The 21375-nt window shown below is 45.5% G+C and overlaps 1 protein-coding gene across 13 annotated transcripts in view; it reads left to right on the top strand.

The window, feature by feature from the left end:
- Positions 1 to 21375, top strand: part of RERE (arginine-glutamic acid dipeptide repeats) — a 345593-nt gene that overhangs the window by 214146 nt on the left and 110072 nt on the right. For all 13 annotated transcript variants that reach the window (XM_053400835.1, XM_053400844.1, XM_053400843.1 and 10 more), the window contains 3 exons: positions 639 to 687; positions 5321 to 5445; positions 5903 to 6002. In XM_053400835.1, the coding sequence (XP_053256810.1) occupies positions 639 to 687; positions 5321 to 5445; positions 5903 to 6002 (274 nt within the window). The remainder of the gene's footprint in view (positions 1 to 638; positions 688 to 5320; positions 5446 to 5902; positions 6003 to 21375) is intronic.

The raw sequence follows: 21375 nt of genomic DNA, 5'->3' as shown, positions 1-21375 counted from the left end.
GGGTGTGTGTGTGTGTGTGTGTGTGTGTGTGTGTGTGTGTGTGTGTGGTGCTGGGGAAGGTTCTTGATTCATGCAAGCTGTAGGCAGACACAGCCTCGGTTTCTTTTTAAAAGGCTTTTCCCATTAGGCGAAGGCTGAACAGGGAGCAGCTGAGGCACCATGTCACCGTGTGTCATTCCTCACATTTTGCAAAGGGCTGCTTCACATGCTGTTGCTGATCAAATGACTTGGTTTTAACATTGTTTTTGGTTTTGGGGTGCACCAAGTTTCCATCTTAAAATTCCATTCTTAGCAGATGGGGAAAATAGCCTCCAGAGCTGACTTCACGAACCTGCTGCCCTCCAGATGTGCTGAACTTAAAACTCTTCTCCCCACCCCACCCCACCCATTCTGGTCTGGATGATGGGCTTTATAGTCCAAAATAGCAAAGACTGCTCTGGAGTCTTGCTGGAGGCTGGAGGGATTTTTCCCTGCACCATTTTGAAATGGCATTAAAGACTAACCAGACATTCTGTGGTTTTATTCCCAGTTGTGCTCTCAAAGCGGTGGCTGTACATGCTCACCCAGTACAGGGAGGTTGTGCGTTGCACCACTTGGTTCCCCTTACTCACTGGTGGTTCTGTATCTTTCCATTGCAGGCGGTTGAACAGCACACAGGGTGAAATCCGGGTTGGGCCTAGTCATCAGGTAAGACTTCCTTACATAATGGGAACATCAAGTGACTGAACTGTCTCTTTCTGGCCATCTCCGATCTGCAAATCTCAAGGTGTCATCCACGTCCCCCTAAGCATGCTGCAGTCGAAGAGGGAGGTTGACGCCACGTCAGGATGCTCACAGATCTTTGTGTTTGAAGTGCATCTTGATCCAGGGCTGCCCATGCGTTCTGTAACACTGCATCAGTTAAGGGTCTACAACCCTTCTGCCCATACAGACCAACAGTGACCACTGGCCCACAAACATTTATTTATTTGAAAATATTTCTATATCATCCGCACAGACAAACACACTATCAAGGCAGTGAACACTGTAAGAGCTATACTCATCCTAGCTGCCTGTGCCTTGAGCCCACTAGAAAGCACAGAGTGGTCTTGGGAGGGGAAGGGTCTTCCCTCACTTGTGTTGAAAGCAGCCGCTCAGTCACTGACAGGACCGTGTGTGGCGTGGTGTCTAAGAGAATGCATTCTGGACCCAGAGGCCCCTGGCTCAAATGTCACCTCTGCTATGAATTCACTAGGCTCACATCTGCTCATCATTCCACCCCACCCAGTGAACCATAGGAACAGTAGCTCTCAGAGAGGTATTATTTCCAGCACCCTTAAAAAAAAATACAGTTCCCAGGATTCTTTGTGGAAAGCCATGTGCTTTAAATGTGTGGTGTGGATAGCATCTAGTTGTCCTTAAGCAAACCACAAAGGTTCAGACGTCCCCTCTGTTGCCATGTGGTGATAATACTACTGACCCACCCTGCAAGGTTGTTGTATGAACACCCAAACACATTATATAAGTGCCAAGTGGTATTTATCATGTCACCGTTTCCCCTCTTTTACCACTAGTCTCTTCAAATCCATCCCCTGGAGGCAAGCAGCCTTTTTGTTTCCTTTTCCTTTCTTCAAAAAAGCAGCCCTACAGGGCTTAGGTTGTTGCGTGCTCTGCACAGTAAGCCTTCTGGGACTCGCTCCCTTGAGTGCCTTATTTGAAAGCTTCCTTGCCGAGCAGAATAATCCCTTCTCTCAGTGTAAAACAGCTTAATTTTTATTAAATAGCATTTTGAATGAGGGCCTCGAGGGTGCGTGCCAAGGTACCCTTTTCACATCTGTATATGATGCTCTACTACTTTGGACACCTCTCAGGTTGGAATCTTGTCTTTCTCACATTTTGCTTTTCAGTCCCATTAAGGGCAGGATTGGAGAGACCACTTTGGTGCCCCCCCCCCGTGTTTTATGTGTGTGGGAGAGTTTTAAATGCTCATAATGCCACAGACAATGCTGCAGAATGATCAAGTATATCCCTGAGGTGTTGCTGATATTTGTAGGAATTTTCCCGCCCAAATAAGGTTGTTTAAAATTGTAATCTCTTCCATTTTGCTCATGGGCAGTAAAGTGTGATGAAGTGTACTGGGGACTGCCAGAGCTCTCCAGCTACGGATGTGCAGGTGTGTCCATGCAAAAAGATAATACAGGTTTAACTACCTTTAGCCACCTGTTAGCCAGATGTTAGGAAGCTGCCTTACAAACATTTCAGACAATTCAGCCTTCTAGCTCAGGGATAGCTTACTGTGACGGTTGGTGACTTTCTTGGGCAAGGAGAGGTATTGCCTATCATGCCTGTCACCTGACCCTTTATAACTAGAGATTGAACAAGGTACCTTATGCATGCAGTCACCCCATGACTCAACTGTGGTCCCTCCCAAATTCCAGGATAATTGTATATAAAAAGAGACCCGGTGTGATGTAGTGGTTAGAGTGTTGGACTAAGATCTGGGAGACCAGAGTTCTAGTCCCTGCTCAGCCAAAAAGCTCACTGGGTAGCCTTGGGCCAGTCACTGTCTCTTGGCCAAACCTACCTGACAGGGTTGTTATGAGGATAAAATGGAAAAGTGTGGGAACCGTTTACACCTTCTTGAGCTCCTTGGAGGAATGGTAAAGGTAAAAGGACCCCTGACCATTAGGTCCAGTCGTGACCAACTCTGGGGTTTTGGCGCTCATCTCGCTTTATTGGCCGAGGGAGCCGGTGTACAGCTTCCGGGTCATGTGGCCAGCATGACTAAGTCGCTTCTGGCAAACCAGAGCAGCACACGGAAACGCTGTTTACCTTCCCACCAGAGCGGTACCTATTTATCTACTTGCACTTTGACATGCTTTCGAACTGCTCGGTTGGCAGGAGCAAGGACCAAGCAACGAGGATTCGAACCGCCAACCTTTGATCAGCAAGACCTAGGCTCTGTGGTTTAACCCACAGCGCCACCTGCATTCCTCCCTTAGAGGAAAGGTTGGGTATAAATGTAATAAATAGGGCAAAACTGATATATTGGGGCTCTTTGGGTGGTATTCAACTAACCTATCCCATCGATGCAAGGATTTCTCCTTGCACAATGGGACTCCCTCCCACTCCCCAAATCTGCTCCAAAGAACTGGGAAAACTGGAACAGATTTAGGATAATACAGAAGGGAGGAAGGAAACAGGGAAGAATGTTCTGTTGCAGAAGCAGGAATTCTTGTGCTGACAGAAAATTCACTTAGCCCAACATTGGGTTCCACCCTGTATATAACAACCAAACAAACCCAGCAGTCTAGCAGAAATTGCCTTATTTCTGAATATACATACCTCATATAATTTACAGGATGATTTCATCTTGGGAAGTGGCATATCAGACACATTCACGTAGGATGGGGTCTATCAACATCCATTAGCCATGATAGTTACATGGAGACTCCATATTCAGAAGCAGTATATCTTTTAATCCTAGTTGCTAGGGGGAAGCAAAGAAAAGGGTGCAGGAGGGCTGCTGCCTTCATTCCTTGCTTGTGGTCCTCATAGGCATCTGGCTGGCCACTGTTGTAAACAAATGCTGGATTAGACGGACCTTTGGCCTGATCCAGGTGGGCTACTTTTATATTTGTGTGACGAGGAACTTGAACCCAACCCCTAGATTTAAACAGAGTTGGTTCCATTTTTGGACTATCCCAACCTGTTGCATTATAAAGCTGGCTTGGAAATAATTCACTCACCTATGGCAAGTTAATTATCGACTCCAGGTGACTAGGCAGGAAAGTTTTTCAAACATTAGCTTCCTGCTTTCAGGCTACGATAATTTTTATAGAAAAGTAGTCTAGTATTTTGTGTGTATTTGTGTGCTGAGGCAGGGGAGACGAACAACTTTTGGTAGACTGACTTGGAAGACTGCTCTAAAGGGATACTTGCATTGTGATAGTGTTGCTTTTCCACATTGATCGCTACAGATGAAGGAGGACTGGTTTTCTGTTCTTCACCTCCTCCTTTTACTGGTATTCTTGGGTTGCTTTCACAGCTTCTTGTTCTGCTGGCACTATTTCAGGAAGGTAGATAAATATGTCTATGTTCAGGTCCATTTTTGGCCTTTGCAGGCATACATTAAAGCGTCCGAGCATGCCCATTTGCTTCCAATCCCTCCTGATGCAAGTTACAGCCACTTTATAACATACCAGTGGTGGAGTTTGATGCATCATTTTCTTCCCTCTGGAGAAAAAGACCAGAGGAAAATACAAGTGGAATGCTAGAATGTCTTCCGAACCTGTGGCATGTAATTACTGGTTAGATGTATCTATATGTATCTATATCTATATAAAATACAGCCTTTCAGATGTGCTTTGCATTGTAACCATGAGAGGTAATTACAGGCTTGAAAAGCTTTTTACTGTCTTGCAACCGTTGCTGTCAATGATCAAGGCTGCTAATTGAATCCTGCAGCAAGCGCACAGTGTGCCTTCATGCCACAGCACATTCTCACACTCTGGAAATGCCTGTGGGGTCAGTTTGGGGGGGGGTCCCGATATCTCCAGGTCCAAGATGCAGTGAATGTAGGGATATGAGCAGGGCTAGATTTAGGTTTGATGAGGCCCTAAGCTACTGAAGGTAATGGGGCCCTTTATATGTCCAGCTGTCCTTTGTCAACAACAAATTGTCGCTGTTTTTTGTGTTGAATATATGCTATATATATATATTATATATATTATTGACCTAGTAGGTATCTAAAGCCATTTGCACATAACAAATAGGAGCCTACACAACACAAAACACTGTTGCTGTATGTAGGTTTTATTTTATTTGTTTTTTATCTTATATTTTGGAAATGTACATCCAGTTTTTTCTTTACATTTTTGGGGGGGCCCCCCAAGAGAGTGGGGCCTTAAGCTATAGCTTGTTTAGCTTATATGTAAATCCAGCACTGGCTATGGGATTGGAGGGGTCAAGACAGAGGAAGAGGATATTTTTGGCAAAGCACCAAAGGTCTCCAAGGAGGCTATGTAATTCAGCTTCACCTCTGCTATAGGAGATAGCAATCAAGCAAATGACCTGCCTCTTCCTCAGCTGTGAAATGGGCATGGTGGAAAGGGTGGGAAACAAGCACAATGCCACATTCCAAAAATACACACACACACACAAAAGCCACCTTCATTTGCTCACCTAGAGGCTGTTTTTCACACTAGGGGCGAGTATTTTACATGTCCATTTCTGCTTGCTTTATAAAATGTTTGGTGGAGCTCGGAAATACAATCCAGTGTCTGCATGTGTGCTAACAAACATCCTCTTGCTTCTGCCTCTTGAATTTTCCCCCCTCAAGGCCAAACTCCCAGAGCTGCAGCCGTTCCCTTCCGGAGACAGTGACACAGTGACGCAGCACGAGGAGCTTGTGTGGATGCCTGGGGTCAATGACTGCGACCTGCTCATGTACCTGAGGGCAGCACGGTAACGTGAAGCAAACACATCTCCCTCGTCCCTGCAGTGGGGAGTTGCTGCTTCAGGCGGCAGCATCCTGCTCAGAGATTGAGGTCTAAATTCCTGCATGCACAAAGGATTCCACATCTTGCGCTCGGGATAAATCTCCCAATCTTGTGGTGTAGTATAAATTTTAATTTGCTCAGCTGCAACTCCTGCAAAAACTGAGCACTGTTGTCACCAGACTTTTAGAAGCATAGGGAACTGCCTTATTCTGAGTCAGGCCGTTGGTCCATCTAGCTCAGAATTATCCACACTCGCCGTCAGGGAGTCTCTCACAGCCCTACCTGGAGATGACGGGGGTTGCAGTTTCTCCATCCCAAGGCAGTTGCTCTCCCAATGAGTTACAGCTTTTCTTTTCTTTTTTGAATACTCTTCTTGCATTTTCAGGCAAACACAATGACAGTTCTTTTTCTGTCCTTTCAAGGAGCATGGCAGCTTTTGCAGGGATGTGCGACGGAGGATCCACAGAAGACGGGTGTGTCGCAGCCTCCCGCGATGACACTACTCTCAACGCACTCAACACAGTAAGTCTCCTGCTGTTGTGCCATTAACTTTGCACTAATCTTGAAATAGTTTGCTGTCTCCCCCCCATCAACTTTGGGTTACTCCATGGGTCTTTGGTCATCTTAAGGCCCACCCCCCTTGCCTTCCAAAACGTGAGAATCATCTTTCTGGTTTGCTTTTCCATCTTTGAATGGTGGGTCATGGGATTGGCTGTATACAGCAGCATATTGTCTACTCTACCCCAATCTGGTGCCCTCCAGCTGCAGCTGATGGGAATTGTAGTGCAAAACAGCTGGAGGATTCTAGGCTGATGAAGGCAGGTCAACCTTGAGCAGTAGCAGCTTTCTTAAAGCCTCAAGTAGAGTCTTCCCCAGCCCCAATACCAGACCACTTGATGGTTTTTCAGAATTGGGAAAAAGTGGGATTTGAACCCAAATCCACAAGCTAAAGGTACTTCTTTTGACTGAACACACTGTGCCCCTGCAGTTTTGGGCTTTTATTGGACTTGTTGTTGTTGTTCCTTTTTAGGCACAACACAATACATTGACCTCAGTTTCTCTGTGATTTTGCACTTACATTTCCTTAGCTCTCACTTGGGATGGGATGCCATCTGCTTCTGTGAGTTTTCCAGCTTTTAGCTTGCTCCATCACTTCTCACATAGAAGCTGTGATTTCTGCAGGAAGACCCGCTAATCACCAAAGAGCTTTGTGAATTCAACTTTTTACCATGGCCTCAGCTACAGTGCCACAGAGACTGGGTTTTCATATCCTAACCTCTCCCTGCTACCCACTCCTTTTCTAATTACATTTCTAATCCCATTGCAGTCTGGAAGCTGGATGTTGCTTGTGCAGGAATCATCTTTATTACTTCCATTGGTGGGCCATTTAGTAGCCATATCTCTTGGTAGGGAAAATCCAAATACATAAATATGTGGACTCACCTGTGCAACTAACATGGTGCACTAGTGAAAGCCAGTGCAAGGGCTCCTACTAGTGGAACAGGGCTCTCCTCCCCCAGCTCACTTTTAATAGCATTCACTTAATGCGTTTCCTTTCCTACTCACTTCGCTGTTGACAATTCTACCACCACACCCTGTATACAACTTGTGTACACCACCACTCAGTGATGACTCAGGATAAGACTAAATTCATCGGATAAAGTGAACTCCAGTCCATAAAAGTTCATTACATTTGTTTGTCTTTAAGATCCTCAATGCTGTTCAATAACATAGCTACCTTCCTGGAAACAGAACAACTGCAGAATTAAACATGTTTTGTTTTAAAGAAACAATTATAAATATAAAAACACTTTAAAAGAACAACAGTACATGCATAAAAACACTTCAAGTCCAATACCGTTACCGACTAGGTAAAGATTTTAGAAGGCTTATTGAATTTATTTTTATTTAGAGCATTAGAACCTTGCCTTTCAGCCCAAAAGGCTCCCAGAGTGGCTTACATACAATCAGTTAAAACAAAACAGTCTGTACCCACAGGAATACAAACTTGAGGGGGAAAACATGACACACAAGGGTAAAGCAACAGGGAAGGAAGGGGGGAGATATCAAACACAGACCACCAATTCTTAAATCGCTGTTTTTATAATGACCAGGTGGCACAGTTCAGGGGGCAGCAGGTGAGTGATGAAGCTGGGCCTCCAGCAGAGCTGATGAAATGAGCCCTGCTGCCTATATCACCTGCTGTGAAGGTGCCCAAAAGACTGTAGAGAAGGCTCCAGCTTGATAACTCAACTGAAGGGCGTTCCAAAAAAAATAATAAATAATAATCACCATATTGCAGATGGGGTAGCTGAGATTGAGAAGAGCCAGCAAAAGTACCCTGCCATACGGCAAGGTGAAGCAACTTTATTGAGGTGGTACTGTAGCTTGGGAGAGCAGGGAATGCGTCAAGACCTGAAGTGTTCAGCAAGGAGGGGTGCAGCTTGGACTCTTCTCCAGGCAGCAAAGTGTCTTGTTCCAGTGTTGATGTGGAGAGAGGAGCATCTTCCCTGAAGCTCATTTTAGTGACTTAGATAAGAGAGTTGACTTGGAGGTTTGGTGGTTCACAAGCCAGACACGCTACCTCTGTGCTGACATTTTCAATGACAGGTAGCCACAGTGCATAATTCTCTTCCACATAAATAATATAGAGCACCACTTTCTTTCTTGCTTGCTGGATTTGTCTGCTGTAGATTTGTGAGAAGCACAGTAGGGGCCCAGCAGTGCCTGTGGATCACAATGGTAGATACTGAATATCACTAGAGCTGAGCAGGTATTGAGATCTGAGTGGTAATCTGGATGGTGGCCCCTGCAAGGCCCAAATAAGAGCAGGAAATTTGTGGAATACCTTTGTTTGTTTGTTTGTTTGTTTTACAGAGAAAATAGCAGCATGGCAAGTTTTGGTAACACTGGCAGGATTTTTAGAGCTGTTTTTTTGCAGCTGAATTCAGCCTGAATTTTGCTTTTGATAAATTTCTGCAGCAGTATCAAGTTTACCTTTCCCACTGGAGGCTGAACTCCTTTTTATTATTATTGTGTGCATGTACTAAAAAAAAAAAAAGATAATTCATCTGTAAAAGGATTATGAAAAATGAAAAGCGGGTGTAGATATATAGTAATGAAAACAACAACCAGTACTTCAAATATTCTTTTTTGTATCTTTATGATTTATGCAAAAAATGTTCAATTCAGTTGTGTACTTTTTGATGTCTTGTTTACTGTTTATGACTAATTTTGCTATGTTTGTAGCAGTGTAATTTTTTTAATACATTGTGTGTCTTCTTTGAGCATGGCTTTAACTTTAGAAAGGTGTCGTAGAAATAGAATGGTTGAAAGCAATATTTTAAATGCCTGGTTACTTAAGTGGCATTTTAGACTGCTCCACGGGCTTTTCGGCATAAATGATTGTTCAAGAGATGCCTGGAAGTCAAAAGTGAGGGTGCCTGCCAAATCACCACTTGGAAGAGTGTCCCATGGCAAAGGGACAGTGGTACTAAATGCCGGACTTCTGGTGAAGGCCAGTTAGGCCTCTCTGACATGGGGGGGGGGGCAACAAACAGTGAATGAGCTGGACTATAAGGGTTTCAGTTGGTCCTTGGCCCAGAAGGATATGGGCAGCCAGGGCAGATGTTTTAACAGGTGTCACATACCATCAGCCCCTATCAGCAGTCTAGCCACAGCATTCTGCAGACCTGCTTATATGCAGTCTTGCTTCCTTTTCTCCTTTATGGAATAGTTGTAAGGAACAGAAGATGCTAGGAGATGCTCCAGGCCACAGGGCTACGATTAGTACTAACACTAGCCATGATTCAGGAGGATTATGTGTGTTACTTGCCCCTACATTGCCTGGCTTTCCTGGGCTCGGAGCTGAGCAGGTCTGGGGTGGCGCTTGGCAAAGCCCAACAGCAGCGAGGCAACCCTTTGCTGGCTTGGCCTGCCTTCCTCCTTCCTTTCCTCTTTGTGGGTTGAGGATCAGTCCTCTGAGTCACTGGCAAGCGGCTCATGTTGTACCAAGGGGGTGTGCTCCTGCGCCTTCAGAAATGATAATATGCAGCCCGAAAGATTAATGGTAAAAAATTGATATGCTCTATGATTTCTTATTATGGAAATGCAATAAACTTCAGAGCAGCACTTCACATAAATCAGTCCTGACAAGCTTCTTTGCTAGTGTTTTATTTATGTAATAACAGGGTGCTGTAACCCTCAGTATGATTTATTGTTAATTACACCCGATAGAAATGAAGAGCAGGGGAAGTTTTCGCTGTGCAGCGTTTATATTATCTAGTCGAACAACTCCTTCCAGTGATTATTTGCTTAATAGCATGGGTAAATTTTTCCAGCTTTTTTATATTTTATTCCTTCTGTGGCTCAGGCTTTGATGGGCGCCCCCCCTCAAAAAAACCTGGTTTCATTTTAATGCTTTTCGCAGCAAATCAAGTGGGACAGAAATTGTTTGTTCTGGTAATTATCAGCCCCCTTTTGTGCTCCGTGCTTCCCATCAAGGTGGAAGGCAGGTTAATGAATGAGGTGTGTGGCTGACTGGGGGCCAAACAAGACACGACACTCTGCAATTAGCAATTGTATGAATGGCTTCTTCTTCTTTTAAGTGTTAATAGTGAGCAAGAGGGACCTCAATCAGTACTGTGGTGTTGGGGGGGGCAGAACAACAGGGATGCTGGATTAAAAACCCCACCCCCAGCCAAGGTCCCAATCTGGATCCCCCACCCCATTTACTCTGTTATTTAGTTATTTATTGTATGAAATGGGAGTGGAGAATTTCTGGCCTGTGCACTGATCTTGGCACACCAAGGAGTCAAATTGGCCCACACCTGCTAATCAGATTCCGCATTGGCTTTGTGCATCAGGTCCCAACAATGGACTGGTGCACACAGGCAAAACCGCAGGATTTTACCCTCACTTACCAGCTGATGAGCAGCGGAGGGGGGTGTTAAATCCTACTCAGTATGGCTGCATCTGCTGGGAGATGTATAATTTCCTTTCCCCTTCTTCAAAGGCAGCTTAAAATTTTAAAAGCAAACCTATAAACACTGAGCCCACTATACAAGAACATAAAAGTTCAGCATCATTAATTAATCAATCAATCAACACATTAAGCAGAAACGCTTGTTGAAAAAGGACAGGTGAGCCAACTTGGGCCCCAGGTTATGGGTGCCCAGCGTGCGTGACGTGATGACGTCACGTTGTAATGTGACGGCATGACATCACGCATTCCCCCCAGCCTCAGAACCTGGCTTCCAGAGGCACCGGAAGTCTGGTTTGGAGGTCTCGGAAGGCCTTGGACACTATCTCCGAGGCCTCGCAGATGCTTTCTGAGGTCTCTCGAGGTCTTGGGAAGCATCTTTGAGGCCTCAGAGATGCTGTTTGAGGCCTCGCAAGACCTTGGAAGTTGCTTGGGGGCCCTGCGTTGTGGGTGCTCAGGCACTCTGAGCCCTCCCATACTTGGCATTCCGGGCAGAGGATAAAGTAGTCTCTTGGGGCAAGGAGTTCCACCTATGGGGCACCATCTCTCTTCCTCTCCTAGAGCCTGATGGGGGTAGGTTGGGGCAGGAAACACACCCTTCAGGTCTGCCCATGGCTTCCTTACGGGGGGGGGTTATACTGGGGGGTTTCTTACTGGGGGTTATAGCAACTGTATACCAGGTTAGACTATGAGTCCATCAAGCTCAGTATTGTCTAGTGCCCTGACAGGCATTGGACCCAGAGCAGTGTTGGAAACTGAGATATGAAAGCTAGGAGCTAAATGGCACCTTAATCCCAGACAATCCTAGACAAAAATGTGTCTCGATACACGTTTTTAATAACAAGAGTACAAAGCTGTATACAAAGCTGAACTTTTTAATAACAAGAATACAAAGCTGAGGGGCTCTTCTCCAGTCTTCAGAGAGTAGCTGGAAGTAGGGAGGCAGAAAAAGGTCCCCCTTTCCTTCCAAGCTGCAGTTTTAATCTGAAATTTTAGGCTCAGTCCTGCGCCCAGAGTTCAGACACTGCTTGCATTAGTGAAATTCCCTGTCGCTAAATGTGCCTAGAACAATGGGAGTTTTGAATGCTGCCCCAGAGTTTGTGACTGAGAAAGATAGGTCCCATCTCATGCCACCTGCTCTTTTAAATCTGGAAGTGCCTCCTGGATTGAACCTGGTAACCTGCAATGCAGCGGAGGCTGATCCATCAGGGCAAGTGGGGCACTGCCCCACCAACCTCATTCTGCCCACTGCCAGTCCCCCACCTGCCTACCATCTTACTTTCAACCAGTCCAAGGTAGTAGGACAACCTGCCAGCTTCCTCCTGCTTAGTCTCCATGTTGCCCCTTGTAGAACCCAACAGGGAGGAGGAGTGTGGTGATCAAGCTAGAATAAGTTGGCTCCATCTGCCATTGCCTCTGGCACCCCATGCTGTTAGGCTCCCTTGCCTTCTGCCCCACCAGTCCCAGTGGGCGAAAGCCCCCACTGATGCAAAGCACATGCTCTACAGCTGAGCTGTGGTCTCCAAAGGGCAGGTGTCTTCACTGAAGTCTCATCCTCTGTCCTTAAAAAAAGAGAGAGCCTGTGAGGACTATTGCAGCCAGTTACTTGATTTCCCTCACCAGCTTTCGTGTGTGTTGCATACATCTTTTAAAAAGTAGTCTGAACAGGCAGAAAGAGAGCATTAAGATTCCCCTCAAAGAGCATCAAAGGCAGAATTGACATTGAGTCTGTCTTTAATAGCTCACAGATCAGCAGACATAAAAGAACAGATTAACGAGAACACCAGAAAACATGCAGACATCTTGGTAAGAGCAGGGTTTCTCTCTCTCTCTCTCTCTCTCTCTCTCTCTCTCTCTCTCTCTCTCTCATTATCTCTCAGTGCTCGGAGGGTTAATCTCAAATGCACGTGGATTCATTTCTCCCACCCCACCCCTCCCGCCCATCTAAATCTTGAAAAAGTCTTTCCTTCTCACCCCTTTCTCCTTAATATATGGGAGCCTTGTACATCACTTCCTTAATTAAAATTCAGAAGCTGAAAGCTCGCATTTTATAGCTGCGTCTGTGTAATTCTACTTCGTAATTTTAATACATATTGTTGCTTCAGATGTCCTTTCCCACCCTCTCCCTCCCTCCAGTGTGTGTGCTTCTAAAGTCAATACAGCTTTACTCCAAATCATAATACAAGCATTTTGAATGGATTACTCAAAGAGCAGGTGCTGGTGATGCCATCCTAACTCTCCCTTTTTTATATGTACATTGATACCTTGGGTTACAAACGCTTTGGGTTACAAACTCCACTAACCAGGAAGTAGTTGCTCTGGGTTGCGAACTTTGCCCCAGGATGAGAACAGAAATGGTACGCCGGAGGCTCCCTTAGCAAAAGTGAGCCTTATGTTAAGAACGGTTTTGGGTTAAGAACGGAACCCAGGAACGAATTAAGTTCATAACCCGAGGTACCACTGTATTGTAACACTGCAACACACCGGGGGGGCGGGACTGAGCTTCATCCCATGTTTATTCCTGGAACTGTGGTAGCTGGGCCTATGGCTTCTTGACCTATATAAAATAATAAACATATTCCACACTTCAGTACGTTCATTGAGCTGCGTGTTGCGGGGAGTGGATTCACAATGACAACAGTTTTGATTTTTTAAAATGCCTGAATAAATTCTCAGGCTAATAAGATTTTAAAAAGCGCCGGTGTAATGGCCCTATGAAAATATCTGTCTCAGGACCGATAAATGAAAGTACTTTTCATCATGCAACACATAGTTGAACCATGGAACTTGCTCCCATGCATAGCTGTCAACTTTTCCCTTTTCTTGCGAGGAATAAGGGAATTTCCCTTAAAAAAAGGGAAACGTCGACATTGACAGCTATGCTCCCATGGGAAGCACCAATGGCCACCAACTCAGATGGCTTTAAAAGAGGATGAAAGAAAATCAAAGAGGAGGTGGCTATCACAGTTATGCTCTGCCTCAACAGTTGGAGGCAGTAATGCTTCTGAACACCAGTTGATGAAAACTGCAGTATTCTTGTGACCAGGTCCCACTTGCAGGTTTCCCCATTGAGGCATCTGGTCAGTCACTGGAAGAACAGGATGCTGGACTTGACGGGCCACTGGTCTGATGCAGCGGGCTCTTCATTATGCTCTTAATTTCCATGTTTAGAGCAGTCGGGCTTGGTCCCATCATAAGAACATAGAAGAAGCGTGCTGGATCAAACCAAAGGCCCATCTCGCTCACCATCCTGTTCTCAGAGTGGACAGTCAGATGCCTGTTGGAAGCCCAGAAGTCAGATCTTAGTGCAACGGTAACTCTCCCCTCCTGCAGTTTCCAGCAACTGGTATTCTAAAGAATCCTGCTTCTGACAGTGGAGTTTGAGCATTGGCATCAGGTTTAGTAGTCTCCGCTTTGCAGAAAGATACCATAAGCTTGGGGGTTGGTCAGGGCTCCCATCTTAAGAAGCTTCATTTCCTGGGCGCTGTCTCAAAGAAGACCCCTTCCTGGGTACCCACCATTTGTGGTCTTACCTCTTACAAATATATGAAACTGCCCTGTACTGGCTCAAACCCTTGTTCCATGTAGTTTAGTATTGTCTACACAGGCTGGCAGAGGCTTTCCAGGGTTTCAAGGTTGGATTTTTAGCCTTCTGGCATTTTGGATGGATGGACCACTATTGTTCATAAGTAGCAGGCTCCCAGCTGTGGCCTGAGAGGTGTGATAATAGGCAAAACTGAATTATTATTTTTAAAGGATCCCAGGCATGGGGGGGGGGGCACCTCACAAAGTGTTTGTTTATCCCCAAGCAGAGAGCTCGTTAATGCTCTTGCGCTATTTCTTTTGAGTGCTCAGAAGCTCCTGAGCAAGAAATCTTTTAAAACGTTGACTTAGAAATCCTTTCCTGCTGCCTGGTGGCAAACTGGTGTCCCAGATCTGCCAGTCTGGCGAGGGAAGGTCTCTGCATGGTGAATAGCAAGCCTGACTGGTTTCTGCCCCACGGAGCCAAAGGAGAACCAACTGGTGGGCTGAATATTTAGGGGAGAAAATGCCAGACTGGCTCCCTCTTCTAGATCAAAAATAAATGCAAATGTATATTTTAAAAATTGACCACTCCCAGAGTTAAAAATACCTGTCCCAGGCTCAGGCTATTCACCCAACAAATTTATAAAGAAAAAAAATTCATTTTTTTAAAAAATGTAAGCATACTGGACTAGGGTTATCTGGGGCCTAGGGTGATAGCCACTTATCCATGAAGCTCACTGGGTGGCATCAAGCCTGTCACCATCTCTCAGCCGCCCTAACCTACGTCACAGGGTTGTTGTAAGGATAAACTGAGGGAGGGGAGAACCATGTACACCACTTTGAGCTCTGTGGATGAAAGGTGGGGTGTAAGTGTAATAAGAAATAAATTAAGGGATAGAAACCTTTGTGTGTGGTTTTTTAAAAATGGAAATGGAGATTCTCAGGATTTGGAAGGTGAACACTTCTTCTTTGGTGACCACTCATAGCCAAGTAAGATGGTCTTCCATGAACACGGTCTTAACAATGAGTCCGTAAATGACTCTGGAGCCAATTCTGGATCCACACGTCTTTCCACAGTGGGAACATAGGTTTCCAGGTGGAAATTGATCACGGTGAGGGTTTGCCAAGTGTGCCTTCCTCTTATCTCATTTCTCCCTTTTGTCCTGAGTTCCAGTGTCTTCAAAGTCCATGGTACCTTTGGTAAAGGCTGTTCTCCAATTGGAGCACTCGCAGGCCAGTGTTTCCCAGTTGTCGGTGTTTATACTACATTTTTTTAGATTTGCCTTGAGAGAGTCTTTAAACCTCTTTTGTTGACCACCAGTATTACGCTTTCCATTTTTAAGTTTGGAATAGAGTACAGTGGTACCTCAGGTTAAGAACTTAATTCGTTCTGGAGGTCCGTTCTTAACCTGAGGTACCACTTTAGCTAATGGGGCCTCCCACTGCCGCCACGCCTCTGTCGCCACCCGATTTCTGTTCTTATCCTGAACCAAAGTTCTTAACCCAAGGTACTATTTCTGAGTTAGCAGAGTCTGTAACCTGAAGCGTCTGTAACCCAAGGTACCACTGTAGTTGCTTTGGAAGACTATCATCAGGCATCTGCACAACATGACCAGTCCAACGAAGTTGATGTTGAAGAATCCTTGCTTCGACACTGGTGATCTTTGCTTTTTCCAGTCCACTGGAATTAGGAAGGTGAACCCTACCCTTCCACCTGCCTGTGAGGCGATCAGAAAGAAGGAGAATATCCCAAGATAGTGACTTCCTTGGTTTTTCCCAGCGAGAAGCCTCAAGGCTGCTGGGAGAATGAGTGGGCAGCTTCAATTCCCTCCTTGCTGAGACAAGTGAGAGCTAGTCTACCTGGTGGCATTTATAGTGACTTGGAGCTAATGGCCACTACAAATGCAAAGGGGCTTCCTCTTGATTGTGGAATCACGGAACGTGTGTGTGACATGCTTTTGTGTGTATGGAACTGATTTTAAGATTAGAAGTCACCATAGCAATTAAATGGTATATATAATAGTAGTAATATTGGTGCTGGTAGTACTACTTGCAGCCCAGCGCCTTTGCATTTTGCCTCCCTTTTTTTTAAACCTGCTCTTTAACGAACATAACTTTTACTTCATTCCCCTTTGTATGCAGGAGATTCATGTTCATATCGCTGATTGTTCCTCTTTATTAATAACAAGGAGTAGTGGGACGTTTCCATAAACCGCAATGTTACATGGCAGCCTGTTTTCCTGAATGACACCCAAGGCAGCTTAATGCCTGTTGAGGGATATTCAGTTACAAGCAAGATGTCACCCAGACAAATTACTTCCTGCTTTGGTTTGCTTAACTTGCCCTCCGACTAGATCTTGTACATTAACTTCACAGACAACCACATTGAAAGCATAGGGAAACCATTTAGATGTATGTTAGCATAGGTTATAGTAATGATTTCCCTTCCTGTCTTTTGGCCAGTGGTCAGCATTTCATGCTCAAGGAAGCCCTGATGCTTCAGATCAGGGGCTGGTTGGCCAACGGTGCAGTCAGTCTTGCATAGAACGGTGGAGGGTGATCTGTTTCGCTCCCTTTGAGAGGCTTGCAGCTTGACAAGCAAGTTTTGTCCTCTTACTTGCAAAGAAGGTAGGCCTGGCTTCTTGAAAGACAGGCTTCGATCCCAGATGGAATCCAGTGTGAACCGGCTATGGGCACAATGCTTACATAACCATGGCTTCTTTGCAGGTTAAGATCCCAAACATACAGCGGCAGTGTGATTTAGCTTGCTTTGCTAAGCTCTGACCTCATACAGTGTCGTCAGGGAGATATCAGCAGGTCTTGTCACCTTGTAAGTGGAGAAGTTGAAGAGGCCTTCAGCGTGGCTTGTCCATTGCAGTTGTAATGCTTGGTAATAGTTAATCCAAGCCATCGCTTGCAATCAGTTCCAAACCATGGTTTCACATCCTTGTTGTGGACAATCCTTAGCCATCTTCTAGTCATTCATATATAATGCTTACAGCTTATAACCTTCCACCTGACTGGTAAACTAGTCAAATCATAAAAGTTTTGGGATGTACATGATGCAACCTACATGCAAAATATTATGCTGTTGCCTCTGCTTAACACATCACACCACAGAGGATGCTCCTTGATCTTAGATAAATGTTCTCCTAGTGCTGTTTAAAATGTGGAATCTGTTGCATACGACAGGAAAATATCTTTGGTTGCACCATCCAAGGCTACGTAAATTAGCTGGTGGTGGTGCATAGTTGCCCCATGGGCTGTGTGAGTTGATGGTACCTGCCGCAAGCTACAACTCTTAGCCATAGTCTCATTGCCCTCAATATAATTTGTGGTCACAATTTCATTCAGATTGCAGAATTAAACTTTTCGCAGGATTTTGATTGCTTGGATGCAGAGGTTTTTTTAAAAAACAACAACAACACAACCCATGCGTTCATTTAAAAGATATTTACACTGCTTTTCAACAGCAGTTCTTAAAATGGTTTAAGTATACTAGGCCCTTTTACAGTGACTCCAGTTCAACTGGGGTAATCCCTGGAAATGCCACCTGCTTAAAGGATATTTGGTCAGTTCTGCCTTGTTTAATGGAAAGGTTTTATGTTAGCCTGGCAACGCTTTTGCTCCTGTTCAGGTTCCTCCTGCCCCCTCCCTCCTGTGAACGTCAGTCTGAAATTTAGCTGTGTTCTTAATGGACTCCAATTATTTAATATTGTAGCAGGAACTGAGGCCCCGGCGCCTGCGATGGCTTTCAGGCAGGGCTCATAATGACTGTAATTGCAGAAGAGTGCCTTGCTGAAGCCGGAGCTGCCAGATGTGATGCTCTTCTGATGTAGGGAAAGGTCACGAGGAAAGGGACGTTTAAATTAAGTTATAAATTACAACTGAAGAACAATATTTTGATGTGCAAGACCCGGGGATGTCAGAGCGGCAAGACGTAATTCATGGATTCATTACCGAACAGAGGTGCCTGACAGCTGAGCCATGCCAAGAGGAGAATTTATTTGCGGTATCACGCAGCCAGAAAATGGCAGCTCTGTTGCAAAGCGGGTGTCAAAATGCAACACCTCACCCCCAGTGCAGAAGAAAGCCACCCCAGCCCTTGTACTAATGTGGTGGAGTTTATGCTAATAAGCTCTTGCCTGAGATCCAGAGCTGCTTAATGTCTGTTGTCGTAGCTGAGGGATGTGGGCAGGGCAGCAGGAAAGAAGTGCTGTGATTTAAAAGGCACATATTGGTAGTTCTTCATTTATATTTTGTGTGTGTGTGTGTGTGAGAGAGAGAGAGAGAGGGAGAGAGAGATATGTATGTTAAATCATAAAGTGGTTCTACAATGGCTGGTGGTCTGTGAAATTCCAATAAATATATATTCGGCATCAATGAATATTTGGAATTATTCAAATTGCTGGATATAAATTTATCCATTCTCATTCTTTTATCTTACTTTTTACATTTTGTTTCTACATGTGTTGTCTCTATGTAACATCCCTTTGTGTTGGGGGGGACGACTATATAAATGGCTTGCATCTTGTGTGTATGTATGGCCTACCCACTCCCATTTGGTGGGTGGTACTCAGTGTAGACCCACAGCAGTGAATGAGGCTAAGGCAGGTCCATTGATTTTAGTAGGTCTACTCTGAGTAAAAGTTGAATACCACCCTGTCTGAGGATTCCGTTCATAAGCAGTGCATGGATAAAGGACTTCGTTTAGCCAGTTGTACTTCGCTTCCATGTAAATTAGTTTTCTATTTAATGCCTTTGAGAGAGCTCTTTTGTCATAAGAAATGGGATTCTTGATTAATTTATTTTGTAGAGCAACAGATGCTGAGCTTATGCTCTTACCAGCCCTAGGAAGAATGGCCAATGGCCAGGGCAGACAGGAGTTGTAGTTCAGCAACATCTAGAGGACCACAATTTCCCTACAACTGCTGCAGTGTGTACTAATGTGGCTCCTTAATTAAGGCTTTAGGCACTAGAACCAGAGAGAGAACTAGGGTTGGCCGATACCTAGTTTTCAACATTGCGATATATCACCAGCCAAACATCGCAATATACTGATATATCACAATGTCTGAAATAAGGACGGAGCTGGTTTTCAACGTTGGGATATACCACCAGCTAAACATCTCGATACACGGATGGCTGTTTTCAGAGCTGGGAGAAGTTCAGGAATGCTGATCTCTGCAGAGAAGTTGCTAAACATAAAAGCTACAAATATCTTATTCTGTATTAGAAAAAAAATGTCTGAAAACCCTGGAAAGCCGCTGCTCATCAGTATCAGCTACATGGACCCCAATCGTCTGACCTTGATCAAGGGCGAGCAAGATCAATGCCACTCTCATACATTTGAGCTGTTCTTGACATGCTTGATCATGTGTAGGTGTGGGATTGTAACAGCACTAAAGATGTGCGTGTTGGCAGGACTATGGCAGGCCTGGGTGTGTATGTGTACACCAGCATGCTGTGGACATGCTCAGGATCATGAGTTCCAAGTGGGTGGATCCACACTGCGCACCTATACTGAACAGCTGGAGAGCAACTGAAAACATGTAAAACTGGCTCCAGACTCACAGTGTGGGGCCTGATCGTATGAGTCCCACAAACGCCTCGGAACCAGCCTTTCCCAACCTGGTGCCCTCCATATCTTTTGGGCTACAATTCCTATCAGCCCCAGCCCAGTGTGTGCTGAATCGTAGTCCAAAGTATATGGAGGGCACCAGGTTGGGAAAGCCTGTCCCAAAGCATCCTCCAGCTTCTCCAGCCTGGAGCAGTCGGCCATCCGCCCATTGTTCTTGGCCTCCTTCGGCCCCTGTTCTCCTTCCAGTTTGTTAAGCTTGTTCAGTAAAAGGAAAGGAAGGAAATTAATTTGTTCCGTTCCTCCGGGCAAAAATAGATTCCTTCCATGAGTCATGAATAGGGAGGCAGGGACTGGAGTACCTTGCCAAGCGAAAAATCCTGCTTTCAGACAAGGCTTAGTTTTCTTTCTCCTCCTCCTCCTCCTCAAAATAGACCTGACTGGGATTCATTTCTTCTGCCTCATAGGTTCTTCAGCCTAATCACAGATGTAAGGCGGGACAGTCTGGAGTTGCTTATGGCTACTGTGCACAGCACCCCCAACCACCCATCTGGAGGCTGACCAAACTCTCTCACATTAGATGGGTGGTGGCAACTTTTTTATGGTGGGGTAGGGTCTTGTGGCACCTGTAAGCCGTTTGTATCATCCAGTGGCCCAAGTGTGTGGAAAGTGTCCACATCAGCAGTGGCCAGAAGTGCCTTTCTTTGACTTATACTTGTATGCCACAGAGCTCAGCTAGGCAACCAATGAGCCTTGATTCAGTTTTAAGCTTCCTGGCAGGCAGAGGGTGCAGGCACCCATATGTTTTGTCAGGACTACTGTCTTTTGAAGGCTACTAGGGCACCCACAGCCAAAACTGGGAACAGCTGGATGGGCGTGGTGTTTGTGGGTTTCATTTAAGGCAGGCGTGGCCCTCCAGGTGTTTCTGAACTCCATCTCCCATCAGCTAGCACAGCCATTGGTCAAGGACAACAGGAACTGATAAACGGGGCCTCCTTACTTTTCTTCATATAAATCGGCACATTGGTCATGTTTGATAAATAGAAATACAAGCAGGAGTCTTTTCTGGCTTTTGGACATGGTAATACTACAGGTTGGAGAGTGGAAGCCTGAAAAAAGAGTGCACCTGAGGCAGGCGCCCAGGCGCATGTACTGAGCATTAAAAGCATTTTGAGACATGCCAGCTTCCTTTGCCTGTCAGAATTCAGGCTCAGCAGGATCTGTTATCTTAGCTGTATATCCCGGCTTGTGGTCTAGGAAAAAGGGGAAGAAATCATTGTTCCGTTCTCTTGCCAGTATAGTCATGGGCCGGACATGGACGCTGATGGTGGTGGCAGCGGCAGCAACAGCAGGTTTACAAACAAAAGCTTCTATTTACTGACAAAACCTGCGGCAATCCTTTTGAGAGGCAGAAGGTTCACCTAAGCAGTTCTCGCTGGGCTCTGTTTCTCCCTGACTCTTAGCAGCGTGATACAGCGTTAAAGGGTCTTCTGTGGCACCAGTGCCTTGTTTAAGCTCAAGGCTTGTTGCTTGCAGGGGTTGCAGTGTTTTTGAAGGGAGTTGCCCACGGTGACCCGTTTCCTGCGAGCCCTTTGTGGCACCGGGTGGACTTGCCTGGTGTGCCCCCATTCCTCCCCGCCCACCCTCACTAGGTGGCTCAAAATCCTGCTTTGACAGGGAGGTAAAGGAGCTGTCTAGCGAGGCAGGCAGATGCTCTGGACAAGGGGTCAGCAACCTTTTTCAGCCGTGGGCTGGTCCACTGTCCCACAGACCATGTGGTGGGCTGGACTATTTTTTTTGGGGGGGGGAAT

The sequence above is a fragment of the Podarcis raffonei genome, chromosome 8 (genome assembly GCF_027172205.1).
Source record: "Podarcis raffonei isolate rPodRaf1 chromosome 8, rPodRaf1.pri, whole genome shotgun sequence".
Classification (NCBI taxonomy): domain Eukaryota; kingdom Metazoa; phylum Chordata; class Lepidosauria; order Squamata; family Lacertidae; genus Podarcis; species Podarcis raffonei.
Note: the sequence above shows the minus strand (reverse complement) of the source record. Positions and strands in the feature narration are given on the sequence as shown.